At 39.8% G+C, this 19,020-nt stretch overlaps 1 protein-coding gene across 2 annotated transcripts in view; it reads left to right on the top strand.

Moving 5' to 3' along the window:
* fstl5 (follistatin-like 5) overlaps nt 1-13,344 on the top strand; it is a 160,875-nt gene extending 147,531 nt beyond the window's left edge. For both annotated transcript variants that reach the window (XM_047584929.1, XM_047584927.1), the window contains 3 exons: nt 1,364-1,471; nt 2,622-2,746; nt 10,889-13,344. In XM_047584929.1, the coding sequence (XP_047440885.1) occupies nt 1,364-1,471; nt 2,622-2,746; nt 10,889-11,591 (936 nt within the window). In that variant the 3' untranslated portion in view covers nt 11,592-13,344. The remainder of the gene's footprint in view (nt 1-1,363; nt 1,472-2,621; nt 2,747-10,888) is intronic.
* The last annotated feature ends 5,676 nt before the right edge of the window (nt 13,345-19,020 follow it).

The raw sequence follows: 19,020 nt of genomic DNA, 5'->3' as shown, positions 1-19,020 counted from the left end.
TTGCGAGAGTTTCTTGGAAATAGTACAGTTCCTACAAGACAACATCCGGCACATTTCCAGTGAGCGGCGTTGAGTTAAATCATCAGTGTCAGTGGGTTTTGGGGTGTGTCAGGATAATCCAGGGTTGCTCAGATCCCTGCAGATGTTCCTGACACTGTGATGGCTGTTTACTGCTCGCAAGCCTCTCAGGGACCTGCCAGTGAGCAGGTTGGTGTCCTGGAGACTGTCACAAGCTCATTATTCAGTCGCCTGGAGGTTTAGCTTCATTGCATTATATTACCAGTTGTTAATTATCCACCTGAACCTGTCACTTGTTTCAGATAGTAAAAGAGAAACAAGTTTTGCTTTTTGTTTGTCTGCTTTCCATTTCTTTTGAATTATTAATATGATCGATGTGTGTAAAGCAATAATAACGAGCAAGTCGCACTCTGAAATTTGTAACCAATTAAATTCTCGCTGAGTGGTTTTTAATGAGCAAGTTGTATTCTTCATGTTATAACTAATTAATTGCGGAGTGCGCGCTGGTAAATGTTTGAAATAACATCTCTGTGCTTCATCTCTGACAGCGCTGAAGTTCGCAGAGCATATTGGCTGAGGATCGTTCTAATCTTCCTCAGCCAGAAAGGAGTTGTTAGTCAAGAGAAAAAGAACAACACAAACACCTGTTCCCTCTGATGACTACATGCTCTGAGATTAGTTAGGATTCAACAGATATTCTCATCTTATTTGCAATAACTCTCCCAGTGTTACAGTACACATTTTGCCATGGTAAACAATACTATTAGGACTCCATAGCATAAACAAATATTATGGAAAGAAAGCTGCCATCAAAAGCTTCTGTGGGAATACAGGGATGCAATAATTCTCTTGAAGAAATTATGGCTTTCTATTGCTGCGTCTGAGAGTGAAAACAATGCATGCATTATTCTCCCTTGTGCTTTACCTTTCCCCTTTGAGCTGGCTGTCTATCTGCACTCAGGTGGACATAATGCATGAGGAGCTCTCATCTGTTGTATGCAACTCATCTATTCTTCTGACTTGGAGTATTGTGGCCGTGTGTCAAGGAACCGATAAAGACTAAAAGCAATTACTTCAGTGTGGTAAAGCAATTGTGTCTGTCACCACTTGATTTGAAATGCAGCTCAACACCAGACACACCCTATACATAAAGAGAGCACCTCCAGCCCGCCTTGTTTAAGGAGGACTTACTCCTGCCAACCCGCAGTGCATTAGTCTGAAGGAAAACTTTTCAAAGCGTTACCACTGCACATCAAAGACGGATCTCTACCGAAGCAACGTCCAGATTGTCTTGAGTTGTCGTTCTGTTCTGTCTATAAAGACTCGGCTGTGTGTCCCCTTTCAGACCGTCAGCACAGACCCTTATCCCGTGAAGCTCCACTATGACAAATCTCACGACCAGGTGTGGCTACTCAGCTGGGGAGACATGGAGAAGAACTTCCCAACCCTGCAAGTAAGTCCACAATAATCACAGAATAATGTGTTTTCCTTGTGAAACTGCACAAAGCAGAGAATGAGGCGCAAGATGCAGACGATCAAGGCAGAGTCACGGCTGTTCATGTTTCCTCTGAAATGCCCAGTCAAAACAGAAGAAGAAGAGTCAGCCGATGTGAAAAATGTCATATTTCTATAGTTCAAGGTGACAACAGCAAACTACTCATTTATTCTTACTAACAATGCAAAATAAAATAAAGAAACAAATGAAAGAAGAAACTTTAAGACCTGAAAACTAGTCCAGTTTCTTGTATTGTTTAGAATTTGTATAGTATTATATTCAACAACGCCTTTAAATTATAAATTATCTCCTTATCAAATGTGAATAACTCAGCTTTCATTTTTCCAATAAGATATGAATCCATCACCCAACATCTCTGGGATCCTCAGTTGTTGATTAGTTTGTCTAATTCATAGTCACTTAGAGCGCAGAAGACTGTGACATATTTTCAATAGTTTTGATTCTGAACCAACACACTGTCAATATTCAACAACAACTTGCTCATAATTTATATCCACCAATGAATGTTTTCATAATTGTCTCAAACATATGCATATTAACTGGCAGAGACAGCTACAAAGATGCACCATGAAAGCCATAAAACAGCGAAACCGTACCACCATTATGACTCACGTTTAAAGATCGCGTTATAAATAGAATCTTCCAACATGTAATGAAGGCAATTTCTCATTTGTTTTCCTCGAAGAGGATTCAGATAGAGTGGAAAATCCTGCACGTCACCATCTGCATAGAAACTCAGAATGTGGGTTCGGTCTGTGGTAATTTGCTTTGTGCATTGTGGCACAATCAAAGCAAACCCTGCCTACACAGCCACATGTCTGAATGCTTCCAAACGTATTATTTAGCTAACAGGGACAACAGCTCACATCATCTCCCACTGAGAAGCTCCAACATCTCAACAGTAAAAGAAGGGCCTGAAGAGTTTTTTTTCTCCGTTAAAAATGTAAAAAAAATGTAAATTGTATCATTCCCTTTCGGTGGCAAGCTACAAATAAACATGGGACAAGCGAGGAAAAGCCAAAATCACTGGGTGTATTCATCAAGTTCATGTTGAACACCCACCCGCTTCTCTGTTGGTGTTCACCAGGTGATCAATCAGGCCAGTGGAAGGGTCTCCCACCACACCATTCACACTCAGCCGGTCGGCCGGCGCTTCGACAGGGTGGACGACTTCTTCATCCCCGCCTCCAGCCTCCTCATCAACCACGTCAGGTACATCCAGCATGAACACTCCTAAAGCAGAATAAATTCACCCGCACGGCATTTTATTCACTCAAAATCCATTCAGAACAACAACAAGGATTTGGATGGGCATTAGTTTGCACTGTGTGAGTGTGTGTTTTTGTGAAAATGCTCAAAAAGACTAAAATGCCAATGCACTGTCTACAAGTTACATTTCACTGCAGCACTAACAGCAATAAAATATGGAGGTGCATTATTTCACTTTTCATGTGCCAAAAAGCAGCAGTCACAACAAATCTAACACGTAAATAAGCTGTTGGGAAGACTGTTGGCTCAACCCAACAGTTTTCTTCTAGAAAATTTCAGAAGATGGTTTATAACAGAGTCATTTATTTAATGGATTGACCAACTGATTAGTCAAGTATAGTTTCAACCCAAAGGTTGTTGTAAGACACGCAGCATGCAGTGCAGGCAACAAGACTAACACAATGTGCGTCCAAAAAAGACTGAATAGTTCACCTTTTCAAACACTAATAGCCAGATCAACAAGTGAATGTTAACTGTCAAAAGTAGCAGGTCTACTACTGGATTCGTGCAAACAAAGATCAATTTAATATAATTTAATATAATATAATTAGAAATCGTAATTCATTTTGAATCTACCACACCTTTGTGACCTTTTGAGATGAATTCTTAACTTTAAACACTTTATTTATGTTGTATGTCTAAACTGATAATAATAAAAATATTTTCTATATTGTCTAGTGTTTCATGGCAGGCTGGACTTCACTCTGTCAGCTGCTGAGAAACCTGAGATTCTGTTAAGCACATTGCTTTTACCAGCTATAGGCAGTGTACTTACATTGCTAAGCGTTCATAATGATAAGTAAGTAATGATCACAATCAGTCAGCTTGAGAAGCCACAGCTGAACATAGCCTCATTTCAAATGCTCATTTCAATAAACTGTATATATATATATATATATATATATATATATATTTAATTCAATTCAATTCAGTTTTATTTATATAGCGCCAATAACAATACCAATTGTCTCAAGACGCTTCACAAAAACCAGTCTGTAACCTCCAGTGCAGCCTGAGGGCGACGGTGGCAAGGAAAAACTCCCTTTTAACAGGAAGAAACCTTGAGCAGAGCCCATTTCATATGGAGGGACCCATCTGCTGAAGGGTATATATGGTATGTATATATATATATATGTAGACAGAGAGAGAGCAAGAGAGAGATAGATAGATAGATATACACACAGACACATATATATACTATTGGAGAAATATCAGAAAGAAAACAGTGTAAATATAAATTCCAACTTGGACTCTGAATGTGAAAATGCCAAAGAGTTGTGTTAGGACAGGATCAAGCAGCAGGTTTGTTCTCAAATAACACTGCTCATGTAATTCACTGCTGTGACGTGACTGGAAATAGGTGTGTTTTGATTGTTCTTAGAAAGAGAAAAGGAAAATAAACTAAGGCAGTTGGCTATTAACCTGCACTTTATCATTGAAGTTCATCAACAAACTGCAGCCATGCTTGTATCAAAACACTGCTGTGATTTTCACATGTAACAAGTAGCTGTCACACCAAAGCTTAGAGTGGTTAGAGAGAAAGAGGTCTCAAACGCTTGGCTAATGTCACAGGGAGTCCAGGAGCAAGCAGGAGGTCTGGAGGATTTCAGGACGTTAGCAGTCTCCTGGAGAGAATTCAGTCCAGTGTGTATATGGCGTGGGTGGGGTTGATGGCACAGCTGTAATTAGATCCACTGAGACGTGCAGGAAAGGTAGCGGGTAGGTGAGACTAGGTTTCTTTTCTTAGGTTCGTGTTTCCTTTAAGAACTGCTCATTGTTTTTGATGCGCTCAATTATAAACTTACTACACATTAAATCACTGTACATTATTAACAAAGCTAAAAACATTTTGTCAGAAACATGCAAAAAGGGCATGCCAATACTGACATCATATACAGCATTAAGATGATAAGAATGATTCTCACTCTCTTGGTGATGTAGAGAAAACCTGTCTGTTTATACATTGGGCTGCAATTAACAATTAGTTTCATTTCATTAACATGATTCATTCATGAAATGCCAGGAAATAGTGGAGGGGTTGACCACAGGCTCCCAGAGCTCTAGAAAGATTTGCTACTCAAGTCAAATAAAGAATCTAAGTGAAAATGCCCTTTTGTCAGTCTTTATAAAACAGATGTTTTGGCACTTTGTTTTTTAATATTGTCCAATATATTAAATTGTAATCTGCACAGTATTTTCTTAAGGAATAGAGAACTGCCATTTCAACTGCCTGCCTCGGTCAAGCACCACCTCTTTGATCGTATTTAATTAGCCGGGAGGTGAAGTCAGGAGCAAGAGCCAGAGACAAACCTCTGAGCTTTGGAACAGCTCAACTTCAGGAATGGCGCCACAGACTGTTTGTCCATCTTTATATACAGTCAGTAATAGTGATTAAAAATACATTTTTTTTTGTTAATCCAAACAAATCAATATTTTTCAACACCCATAATAAGCAAAACATTTTGAGACCCTCTCATAAAGCAGCATTTGTTACGTAAAATAAAAGGCAGCTGATAAATTTCACAATGCACTGAACCTACAGTAATTTAATACAAATAATTTAGTAACTTAGTGAAAATAGGAACATGAAAAATGTCAACACAAACTGTACATTATTTGTGCAACTGCTTTCAGAATAAAGCATGTACAGTAAAAGGCTGGTACATTATTAATCTGGATGTGAATAACCTCAAATTAACATTATACACACACACACACACACACACACACACATTCTGTCATTGTCCAAACATATGGACCGACGTGTATGTATTTGTTGACCTCATGCTTAGGCTTTATTTATTACTTGATTCACAGCCTTTAGCTGCACACAGATGGATCTGACACACAGTGGCTCAACAAACTCATAATTCACCGTAGGGGTCTTCTGTAAATGTGACATGAGAATATACGACTATATACATAAAGCACACAGAAGCTTTCAATGTTGTTTTTTTATTTATTTTTTTTATTTTGACAGCTGTTTTTATTAGGATATTAGGAGAGCTTAAATTAACTGCTGCCTTGTGGCTTACTTTTTTTTGTACCTGCACAGTCTTTTATCTTTTGGCAGAAACAAAGCATTGATTATTCGATTTAGCAACATGAGGAGTGTGTGAAGAGCCAACATATATTCTGTAACTTCCGGGGATTGTTTAATGACGGGGGATTCTCTCAGCAGTCACTATAAAGCCAACAGGAACTTCTGGGGGCTGTCATTCATTAAACCATTGACTTACAGTCAGGCAACTCTACATGTCAGCAAGAAAAGCTGTTATTTCTTATTTATATCCACATCTACAGAACCCTGAAGCTCCGGCTGCCCACACCTCTTTTTCACAAATTTCTAATCATCGCACATCGACTGCCTTTTGGCAAAAACAAGTCAAGCGAAATGTTGATTCGATGTTTCTGTGCTTGAGGATGGGTGAACAAGAATTGCAGTGTTAAAGATATATTTTACTGTGCAGTGTTCATTGTTATGCTCTGTTTAAGAGTTTTGCCCTCAGGATCTTTAACTGAACTGCAGAGCACACATTAGTTTGAGGTTAAGTGTTCCAACCATTTCCAGGCTGAAAATATGACATGAAGATAAGACCATGCAGAGTAGCTGAACGTTACTGTGTTGTGCAGAACTGGGGGAATCTTTAATGCATTAATGATTGGTAAAAACGACAGACAGCAGCTGTCAGGTTGGCAGAAAGCAATCTGGCTCTGTCAGTGAAGCAACCCAGCTGTGTTTACATCAGAGTGAGGCCAAACAATGTCCGATTATTAATTTATCTCACATGAAAAAAAATAATCACATTGTCCTAAAAATATTCATCAATCATTTAAGATATAAGAACTTTAATTGTTATTGCACACAAGTTATAACAACATTTTGTTTGGCAGCAGTCCCTATAAACAGCTTGAGGCTAGGTGTTTATAAAGCTTTGTATAGGTACAAGGTATATGTATACACTGTCACTTTATTAGCTATGGCTGCAATTCAATGCATTTAGACATGTAGAACTTGCTGAAGTTCAAACCGAGCATCAGAATTAGGAAGAAAGGGGATTTAAGTGACTTTGAACGTGGTATGGTTTTTGGTGCCAGACAGGCTGGTCTGAGTATTTCAGAAACTTCTGATTTACTGGGATTTTCATGCACAACCATCTCTAGGGTTTACAGAGAATGGTCCGAAAAAGAGAAAATATCCAGTGAGCGGTAGTTGTGTGGACAAAAATGCCTTGTTGATGTGAGAGGTCAGAGGAGAATGGGCAGACTGGTTGGAGATGAGAGAAAGGCAACAGTAACTCAAATAACCACTGGTTACAACCAAGGAATGAAGACTACCATTTCTGAACACACAACACATCGAACCTTGAGGAAGATGGGCTACAGCAGCAGAAGATTGGAAAAACGTTGCCTGGTCTGACGAGTCTCCCTTTCAGCTGTGACCTTCGGATGGCAGGGTCAGAATTTGGAGTAAACAATATGAAAGCATGGATCCATCCTGCCTTGTATCAATGGTTCGGGCTGGTAGTGGTGGTGTAATGGTGTGGAACATATTTTCTTGCCACACTTTGGGCCCCTTAGTACAAACTGATCATGGTTTAAATGCCACAGCCAACCTGAGTATTGTTGCTGACCATGGCCATCCCTTTATGACCACAGTGTACCCATCAGCAGGATAATGCACTGTGCAGCCAACAAATCTGCAGCAACTGTGTGATGCTATCATATCAATATGGACCAACATCTCTAAGGAATGTTTCCAACACCTTGTTGAAAGTATGTCACCAAGAATTAAGGCAGTTCTGAAGGAAACCAAATAAAGTGGCAGGTGAGTGTATATTCAGCAGTCCTGGGGGAAAAACTGTGCTTGACAGTTGGTGCTGCTGATCAGGGAATGTCCTGGGTGAGTGGGGTCCCTACAGATCTTTGTGTGTCGTCGGAGGAGACAGCTCGAGTAGATCTTGTCCAGATGTGGAAGTGGGGAGCCTACAATTCACTCAGCAGTCTTGATGACCTGCTGCAGCTGTGTTTTCTCTGCTGCGGTGCAGCTGGCGTACCACACCATACATCCGTGGGTTACCACACTCTCTATGGTGCAGCATTAAATGTTTTTCAGGAGAGGTGGAGGAAGTTAGTCCTTCCTTAGAGTTCTCAGCAAAAAGAGACACAAGTCTTTTTAATAATGTGGGTGGTGTTCATAGTCCCCAGGCCTCTGTGCAGACCAAGGAACTTGTGACCCACTCCACCACCTCTCCGTTGATGGTTAGACCTGTGTGCGACGTCATCCTCAACCTCCTGAAACCAATGATGATTTCTTTTGTCTGTCTAGTATTGTGGTTGAGGTGGTTGTCACTGCACCAGGCACTAGTCTCTGGACCTCCTCCCTGTATGGTGCCTCATTGCCACCGCTGATCAGTCCCACAATGGTCATGTCATCAGCAAATTTTATGATGGTGTTAGTATCTCGGGTGGTGACATAGACGTGAGTCTACAGTGTGAAGAGGGTTGTGGAGGTGCCCGTTCTCATGTGCTGAAGTCTGTCGGTCAGGAAGTCCATGATCTGTGCTGTGCAGTTTGTTGACCAGTCAGCCGGGGCTTCTGGAGCTTCTGGAGCTGAATGCTGAGCGGAAGTCAGTAAACAGCATGCTGCGTCTGGGGGGGTTTCAATGTGACTGAGAGCAGTGTGGGGGGGCTATGGATAAAACCCACTGCTGACCTTTCAATTCCAAACATGTTACCAGTATGTCACAGCATGTGTCAACCAGCCATTGATCTTTCACAACAACCTCAGTATTAAATACAGTTCATAGCAAAGCAATTCCTGCAGTGTTTGGCAGGCATTGTTGTTAAACTGGTCTGTAACTGGTCAGCTCCAGCTTCTACCGGCAGACATAAGATATATTTTTTTAATAATCATAATAGTTTTACAGTAAATGACTTTCCTCTAAATTCTCACTTTTCTTGCAGCTCTTTTTTTTTTTTTTAATTCAGAATGTGGCCAAGAACCAGCCTGTCTAGTGTCATAGGGCTCACTTTGAATTTAATCCAACAAGTGAGAATTTTCAAGCCACACAAAATTCCATTCAGTCTGTCTGACATGAGAATCAAAACACCTGCCTTTACTGACTGATTCATGAGTCCTAATAAGACTGATTTCTGAATTAACTCGAATTGATGCCAAATTGTCTTGTTTTACCAATAAAAAATTATATTGCTTAATTTAAGATGGTGTCGCTTAAATTAGTGATACAGCCAGTGACACTGTCATAACACGGTGCATTTAAGTTAATTAGATGTGAAGCCTGGCAGGTCTCATGTACATAAGTCAAATTTGCACAATACTGGAACAATACAATGTTCTGCTAGGAAACGTTTACTTAGAGATGGCTGCTGCCATCAAGGAGTGACATTACTATGGGGTGGGTGTGTATAGGTCTAGTCTAGGTAGAACCCACCTAGACCAGACCAGACACCCCCACCCCATAGCAATAACACTCCTTGATGGCAGCAGCCATCCCCAGCAGGATGCAGTCTGACACAGACACACACACACAAAAATGCTTTAGGAACAACTCAAAAAAAAACATGAAGAACAGCACAAAGTGTTCACCTGGCTTCCAAATTCACTAGATCCCAAACTGATCAAGTATCTGCTGTGGGATGATCCACAGAGGACATTCCCTTCAACCCATGGGACCCAAAGGCTTGTCCAGACACCACAAGATACCGTCAGAAGGTCCATTCTCTGATGAGTCACAACTGTTGTGAAGGCACAAAGGAGACTTACACAATATTAGGAAAAAGCAGAAAGTACAACAAGAACAGTCACCGCCTTGACTTGGTTATCTTTAAGACCCAGTGCAGCCACCTGGACCCAGCAGACAGAATAATCTCTGGATCAATGATTCCCTTCACAGTGATGATAATGTGCTCCGTGGTTTTCAAACAGCCATTTTCTGTCCACAGGTACAGACAGCTTGATGTTCAAATGACATAAAATATGATGAATGATGGCAAGATTGAAGTGCCTGCCAGCATCGATCAGCTGGCATTCACATTTAATTGAGGCCTGTCAGCTCCTTGCATATTCCCCTTACACCCTGCTCAGCTGTTAAATTGTAATGTGCCATTAAGAGACTCTTTGGGTTTTTCTAATGAGTAGCATTTCACTCATCCGTGCCCAGATGTAAAACTGCTATAATTCTATTATAAGCGAAAGTCTAGATGATGCTAGACTGCCAATAGGAAGATTGTCAGGGGCCAGAATTTGGCTGTTTAAGTGTTTAAATTGGCCTCTCTGCAGCATTTAATTATTTTTTCTTCTGAACATTCTTTAAAATTATGCCAGTCCAACACTTTTCAGAATTACCCAGTAGAAATCAATTTGCATTTTTTTTTTCAAGTTGACCTTATCTTGAAATTTGCATTGTGCTGCTTTATTTTTAGATGTTACCACTTGCAGCTTGAACATTTATTGGGGTATTTTACTTGAATATTTCTTATTTAAGATCAAGAAATAGATTTTCTACCAATGCATGATAAAATTACCCTTTCAAATGACTATTACTAATTACTAATACTAAGATACTAAAAAGGGAAGGGAACTGGTGCGGAGGCCCAACATTTATGATTTCATCCTACAATTCAGCTTACAAGCACCTTATAATGGTACAGGAGAAAGAGGTCACCACAATCATTATAGTCCATTAATTTAGAGAGGGGGCATGAATATCCTACAAAAAAATATTAAAGGCCGTTGAGGTCAGACATTAGTTCATTGGTCTATAGTCAACATCTGGAAAGCAGACTAATCCAACCAGTGTTGGTGCTGTAAAAATATAAGGGATTCACCAAACTAATGACAGTGCATCCAAAATGAAAATTATTTGAGTCATAGTGACTTTAAAAGAAAAATGACAAGGTGACAGAGGAGGAACACATTGTGGTTGTATTTTCTATTAAAATGTTGACCAACTGATTTTGATTGTTATTTCACGAGACTCTGGGACTAAAAGTATATCCCAGAAAAAATAAATGTGTTATTGACTGAATGTTTTTAATTTTTCTCTCTTCAATTCCCAACAGATTTGGTCTCATCCTTCATCGAAATGAGCCTGTCCTCCACAAGATCGACCTGGAGACGACGTCATACGTGAAAAACATCAGTTTACGAGAGTATAACTGCATTCCCAAGTCTGTTGCCTACACCCATCTCGGCGGCTACTACATTGTTAACTGCAGGCCTGACTCTACCGGTGCTACACAGCCCCAGGTCATCTTAGACAGCGTGACAGATAGTGTGATTGGCTTGAACCGTGACGTCACCGGGACTCCCTACGTGTCTCCGGATGGCCACCACTTGGTCACAGTCGACGATGGCGATGGCCTGATGAGGATCCAGACGATCTCAGAGCGAGGTGAAATTCATGAGCCCTTCGACATCCATACCAACCTGCACCTATCTGACCTGGCCTTCCAGCGCTCCTTCACCGAGGTCCACCAGTACAATGTGTTCGGCAGCTCTGGCCGTCAAACTGACGCTCTTTTCGTAGAGCTGAGTAGCGGAAAGGTCAAGATGATCAAGAGCTTGAAGGAGGCAACAAAGTCGTTTGAGTGGCCGTGGAGCAGTAGGAATAGGGTGATGGTGGGCAGCGGGCTGTTTGGACAGTACCTCATGACGCCGTCCAGAGAGTCCCTCTTCATCCTGGATGGGCGGCTCAACAAGCTCAACTGTGAAATCACGGATGTCCTTAAAGGCAATGTGGTGGTGTGGGTTGGGGAGTCTTAAATCACAAGGTCAAGACCCAGAGAGCTTTGTTTTTCTTCAGAGGTACTGTTGCACTGAATTCTGTTGCAAATTCTTTCATTTTGTGGGAACGCGATAAAGAAAACTACACATTCAGAAACCAAATTGAAGTGTTAGTTCATTGAGTGGAGGGACTGTGATCTTAAAACAAAAATATGTGAAGGCATAATTGATTGATATTGTCTAAGGCCAAGTCATTTTTTGATTTTATTCAACTTGGTGGTTGGCCTCTATGTCAAACGAAGTTGCTTGCTAGTAAGATTTTTCAGGAAATTTGGTATGAATCCGTAAATGTGTGCAACTTTTAATTATTAACCGATTGTATTCATTGTGTGAGAATGCTGTAGATAATCTCATAACAAAAAGACACCAAGTGAATCGGCAGATATACCTACATCAACAATGCGTATGTCCAGATAAACTCTTACTATTTAACTTTACCCATCCAATCCCAATTTTTCCTGTGCCTTCAAGGAAAATTCCACTCCATCAGAGGAATTAGCATAAATATTCCCACTGTGACGGCAGATCTTTTTTTCCCCACCTCTTTCCTTCACAGTGAGTGCGAATCCACACCAATCTACTGCTCTCGTCTATCCGTCCGTCCAACACGGCTGACTCGGTCTAATTAAAAAAGCTCTTGCTGTGATCCCATCCTGTTTGAAGTGCAGTATGAGTGGGTCATTAGGGTTGTGTGCTCTGTAACCTTTGATCTGAAATTTTAGCCAGCTTTGGAAGGTTTTGAATGATATTGTTTTGTTGTTTTTTCCCTTATAGTCCAAAGCAGAAAGGTGAAAGTCAGTGGTGACGTTAGTTAAACTGTACCAGCTTTATACACAAAACATTGTGAGATTTCAAAAAGTCAACAGTTGCAAAATGCTCCATAGCAAGCAGTCGAGTAGAGCACTTGCGTGTGAAGAATCATGACTTCAATGTCCTTGGACCAAAAAGTAAAAAAAAAAAAAAAGCAAAGAAAAGCATCTTAGAGTTTAGTTAAATGTGGGAAAACATGCTTTGTCTTGCATGTTTCAAGTGAATGTTTTAATGTGAAGTAACAATGAGGTAGTGCACTGGGGAGTGGAGTAGTTGTGGTTGTATTATGTGGAGGGTCATTGAGGACACGCTTTGAATGTGAGAAACAACTCTATCTAAATGCTCCTGCAGTAGATTTGTAGCCGGCAAGTCAATGAAACCGTTTCCTAGTTGGACACATTTCTATGCATTTTCACCCTGGCACTCTATGACTCTGAATCACAATGGGCAACTGTATCTCAAATTTAGAATGGACTTTAAACATGTACAGATTATGTAAAGTCATTCTATCTTTCCTGTTAAAACCTACCCTTATATATTTCAGTTTTAAGTTAATTTTCCTCCCGACAAATGTTGTTTTCAGACCTTTAAACCCGACTGTACTGCTGATGACAACCTCTGACCTTTATCTCTGTCCATGTCCTGTACATAGCGGCTGACTGTGAGTCCATTAGCTCCTCACTGATGTACAGATTCACGCAGGTTCTGTTGATTTTTCCGAGCAAATTAATCAGCACTCTCCTTTTTAAGAATGAAAACTAACAGCTGTCATTATCCACACCCTGTATCCGAGCACATTGTGAACACCGCTTCCACCTCCATATAACCACGTCGTGTATGTTTCTTCATGTGAATGTTATTTATATAGAGAAAACACGCTTGTCATTTTACCCAACAATAAAGACCTATGTCATGAAACACACATTATTATTGTCTCTTTTTATCATTCCCTTCTGCTGCACAGACAATCACATGGTTACAAGTTTCCTTCAGGAACCAAGTTGCCAATTATTATTCTACAAGAGAAGCAACGAGAACAAGGTCAGCGCTCACTTCTTCCTTTGGGTGCATTTGTCCTCAAGCAAGGAATGTAATATAACTTAGAAGATAATTATAAGTAGCAAAAAGGAAAATAAAAGTCTATGAGAAGGAGGCTGAATGAAATGGGTGGGAGTACCACAAAACTTCCTTCTTTGCCTTATAAAGTGGGAGACTTTTTGTAAGATCAAACTGGACGTGAGTCAGAGTAAGACTAAGGAAGACAAATGAAGAAAAACACTGTTGATGCCTGCTAGTTTTATAGTACCAACATATTAGCTCAGGCTTGAAAGTATGTTTTGAAAAGTCAATGGTAGAGGTATATCAGTAAGGGATAATGCCCGACGAGGTGTCCATTATCTGAAATTAAGGCGCAAACCGTCCATTCATTTCTGATAATGGACACCTTTAGGGCATTATCCTGCTTATACCATGGTCACTTACGAAATAAATAAATATTAGATCAATTATTAATACATTAATGTTGTTTTTTACTGTTTAAATCATAAAGCTGAGCAGACTATTTAACATCTCCCGTCGGCAGGTGTTTTTTGTCAACTGTGTCGCCACTGTGATAAATAAACTGTGAAATAACGTCTGTTCTGTGTTTCTGTAGCCAGCGCAATCATTTAGAACTGTCATCAGGTAATTTGACCAGAACATCTTTATGGGTGTATCATATCCTAGTATCTATTAAAGCACAGGTCTTCAACAGGGGGTCCGCATGGAGGTACTACAGACGAGTTGCAAAATCTTTAGTTATTTTTTTAATTTATTTTCCCCCACAAATTTCCCCCTCCAACACCCTTCTGTTGCACATGTTTGAAATAAAAAAATAAAAATGAATATCTGAACCTGTGTATTATTTGAATAGCTTAATATTGAATGCAAAACAATAATAATAATGTATATTTATGAATGGCACTGGGTCACTTTTAACATAGAACACATATACTTGATAGGGGGTCACTACTTAATTTCTCCATCAGTTTGGGGGTCCTTGGCCTGAAAAATGTTGAAGACCCCTGCATTAAAGTTTGTACGGATTGCAGTGTTGATTTCACTGCTGTGACATGACACTTAAAGCATCGTGTCGATTAGTTGCTAATCATGTGATGGTAAATGGTCTTGCTCTTATACAGCGCTTTTCTACCTACTCAAAGGTACTCAAAGCGTTTTTACAGTCAGAGACACATCCACCCATTCACTCACACAAGCACACACACATTCACACACCAATGCCAGTTGCACAGGGAGCAACTGGGGGTTCAGTGCCTTGCTCAGGGACACTTCGGCATATGGCACACTCGGGGGATTGAACCGCTAACCCTTCAGTTCATGGACAACCCACGCTACCTACTGAGCCATAGCCGCCCCATGATAATAACATGGACGCCTCATAGAAGACGTGAGGAGTCCAGTGGGTCGTTGCAGCAAACTAGCAGAGGTTCATCTTCCAAGTACTATTACTATTAAAATGCTATCGACTGTGCTGAGTTGCAGCCTGTTTTTATACAGGCTATACATATCAGGAGCTCACAATACATGTGCTGTCTGTTCTCAGGATATGTATTCAGGTCAAATCTTATTATTGCAAAGCATTACTTTCTACTGTGTTTATATGTGCGACATCATCAGCGGTTAGTCAGTGTCGACTCCACTTTCACCACATAAAAGTGGCCTTGAAAAAATCTGAACTTGTGACACCCATTGTAATCACGATACTCCACTTCCCCTACTTCTAGTGCTCCTTTACTTAATATGTTATATCTTTTCTAAAACCCAACACCAGCTTCAAGGGATGCAGCAAAAAGAGAGGATCAAATATCAGAGCTCCAAAAGTTCCAAAAGTCAAAATGAGTTGCACTTTTGCAGCAAGATGGTTGCAAGCCATCATTTTCTAAAGATGCAAATAATTTTTAAACTGACTAGATGACTCCTCACTAGGCCCACTGTCCTCCTGCAAGCTGTAGTACACAACATGATGTCCTGATGTATGGACAAGACCAGTGATGCTTTTAATCTAACCACTTTTTTCAGTAATCTAATGCTTACTATTCCCAAGCCAGTAATCATATTAAAGTTACTTACTCAAGTTACTATTTGAATAAGGGATGGGATAGTCAGAAGGGAAGAAAGATAGCAGAGACAATTTTCCTCCTATTGCCTATGTCTGGTAGCACAGCAACAATTATTAATTTATCTGGCCTGTAATTCCTTGACTGCAACTTCTTTAATTTCACTAATTTGCTGTTTCTTTAAAAATCACTATTTCTACAGTTGGAAAACGGTTACCTGTGGCTCTGTAGCCTTCAGATCCATTAGTGATGAAAAAAAAAAATTAATCGCTGTTGTTGTACAATCAGAACACCTGTGTTCCAAATACAATCTAAAGGTGAGTTTGGCTCTTTCATTGTGACACTTTTAGCACCACATCCTGGGACTGTTGCTATGGAAACAGAACAGCAACCAACAGAAGACATCCATGTTTTACTGATAAAACTATTAAAATGATTAATTACTCATGTAATATATCTCTGTTGGAAGAGTAAAACAACAGTGCAACTATTTGAGCCACAAATGTTTAAGTGACCATTTTTAGCTGAATTTAGACATTTATCTGTGTTTTCAAATAGATAAATGTCTTCCAGGTAGTTTTCCTGACTGATCCTGTTCATCAGTCATATTCTTGAAGAGAAACTCTTTCAGTGATTCATCAGTGTGATATTTTCCCAGCCAGTGATCTGTGTTTGGGGAAAGTAAAGTAACTACATCCAGAATGTCGGTATCTCACCTCAGGTAACGCACAACGCTCGGCCATGTACCATCTTTAAAATGCATATGGCCACAGGTTCTGTCGACTGTTTTGGGTAAAAGGATCCTTCAAACTGCATAATGCTGTAGGCTTATCTTTGAAATCCACGTGGAGTGGTACTCTCATCTGAACAACCCCAATATCAGATAAGCCTTTCACTGATAATGTGAAAACTCTGGGCTAATGTGGCCAGGGGAGGACAGCCTCACATTCTCAGAGCTGGATTTACTGTAGGTTGGATTAATGGTATGTACTAATGAACAGCTGCTAATCAATAAATTGTAGTTAATCAGTCATCAACCCAATAGTCTGAAGATGACACCAATTTAACTGTCAGGAAATATACTGCCCATGTGTTATAGTAGCAGGGAGTGAGCTGCTGACTGACCACAAATGTTGCATAAACTTACCTTCCTGCATTTCAAGTAAGTAAAAAGTCATGTTGTTGTCTTGTGGCTATTTAGTTTAGCTAGCTGTCTGAGGCTGATGTTAACACTAAGGACTGAGTCTCAGACAGTAGAGACGTTCAAGAGCAGCAGGACTCTGATTTCATCCCTCCAACAACTTTCAAACCCAGCTCAGAGTATAAAGACATGTTAATGTCTTGGCATTAAACACCCTCAGATAAAGCTGATGAAACAGTATCTGTGAACATCTGCTCTAGCGAAGCAGCTGTTTGCAGCAGCCGGACTACAGTGAAACAGTCAATCAATCATGTATATCAGACACAAGGAAGAAAATCAATACGACACAGGTCTGCTGAGGAGAAATGAATAATGATGCACATTATTTACAGTGGAGGGCCCCAGCTCCCTGAATTCTAAACAAGTCACTATTTTTTGATATTTATCCTCAATCCACACCCACACCCGCTATAATTCCTTCATTTCAATCAAACGAAATTGTTGACATGGCTGACTAAGGATCCTCAATATATATGCCATGGGATGACCTTGATGCTGCGTCTATATTTAAAATAATAACATACATTTATTTATTTATTTATTCCAGATGAATAGATTTAACATCAGTTAAAGTATCAGTTTATAATGAACCCACTAATCTCACCTTCATATATTCAGTTAAATGATGCAGCAGTTAAAGTTTATAGTAGCTCTATAGCAGCTCTGGAGCTCCTTGTTTGGTTGGTGGTGAGCGCCAGGGAAATGCTGTGTCCCAATCTTCTTTCTGTTTGCTTGTTTTTCACAAAAGAATTCAAGACTCTGTACAGCAAATGCCAATAACGAGCATGAAGGCAATGCTTTCCAGCGCATTTCAAGTTGTTGACAGTTTGTTTGTGCCCGTATAGATCTTTAAAATGAAACGACCAATTAACGTTACATTCTAAGAGGGTGCAAAATAATACAGTTTTCTTTTTAATTACAATTAGCAAGTCTGAAATTCTGAAAGTCAAATCATACCTAATGGTAGAATATAGCAAACAATATTTTCTTTCTAATTAGGTGCACAATGAATAAATCTTTTGTAATAAATCTTATCATGTGGTAAAAGTGGGAAAAAAATGAACAGCTTCTTCCTTCAGTAATTTCAAAGTAAAATATGTGACAAAAAGTTGGAATTGTTAAGCTTATTCTTACTATTTTAATCATTTATGTTGAACCTTATGTTCAAGGCATAAAAGGCAACATAATATAAGGTTGAACATAATTAATGAAAATAATAAGGCTGAATAGTTTAATAATAGGAGTGATGTTTATGATTTTGTGGTAAGTTAGTCAAAAGTCTCAGCTCTACCGCAACTTCCATCTCTCAAATAATGCATTCATGACATCAAGGACAAAAAAAAATACACTCCACAACCACAGCAACAATATCAACTAACAGTGCACTGCATAAATATTTTGCTTATACAAATCGGCACTGTCAATAGCGTTTAATAGTATTTCACAGCCTGTTGTAAAAGATATAATGGTGTATAAGATAATGTAGCCAGAATAACAAACAAAATATATGGTATATCTCCAAAGCCTTTTTCTTGTATAGCAGCTAAAAAACTTCTAAATTTAGACAGTGAAATTCACCAGCAAATTCTCTGTTACCACAGGACCTTTGGTGAAGTTGTTACCTGACTGCTCCTGACTATTCCTCTGTTAGCGTTAGTAGACGCCTTTTCAGATGAGTGTGTAATGCAGTAGTACTTTTGTTGTAATTCAGGACTGACTTATGCATCTATGTTGTTACTGTCACATGATCAGTGACCAGTCAACTTCCTGCTTAAAGCATCATGGCACAATACTGAAGTCGACTAGTGTGTAAAACCCCTGTGGGGAAGGTGAAAAGCTACGGACAAAATTAAGGTGGCACAATAGGTTTTAAAAGTCACTGCAGTGTTTCAACCACCAGGAGATTGACAGTTCCATGTAAGTCTCCTGGTGATTTTCCTCAGTATAAATGCATGAACATGCAAACCTTTTAGAGCGCCTTTGTTGCTGACAACATGTGTTTGGTTATTCACCAGAGATCACAGCTTCAGCAAGAAACCCATTCTCGTGATCGCAATGCTCCCGATAAACACTCCCTAATGCATTCCTACCAATTTATATTCATCTCTGAGTCACACAGGCTGAAGTTTATATTAATATTCTTCCTTACTGAAACCCCTTAAATAAAACCGCCATGAGAGTATAAAAGAGGTCCTGGCAGTTCCTTAATTATCTATTGTCAGTCCTTTATCTTCTCGCGGTCACATGGGAGGGCCTCTGACTCCTCCCCCGCTGCACACTC

This window comes from Mugil cephalus, chromosome 5 (assembly GCF_022458985.1).
Source record: "Mugil cephalus isolate CIBA_MC_2020 chromosome 5, CIBA_Mcephalus_1.1, whole genome shotgun sequence".
NCBI lineage: Eukaryota > Metazoa > Chordata > Actinopteri > Mugiliformes > Mugilidae > Mugil > Mugil cephalus.
The sequence above is the reverse complement of the archived record's forward strand: the minus strand, read 5'-3'. Positions and strand labels throughout refer to the sequence as shown.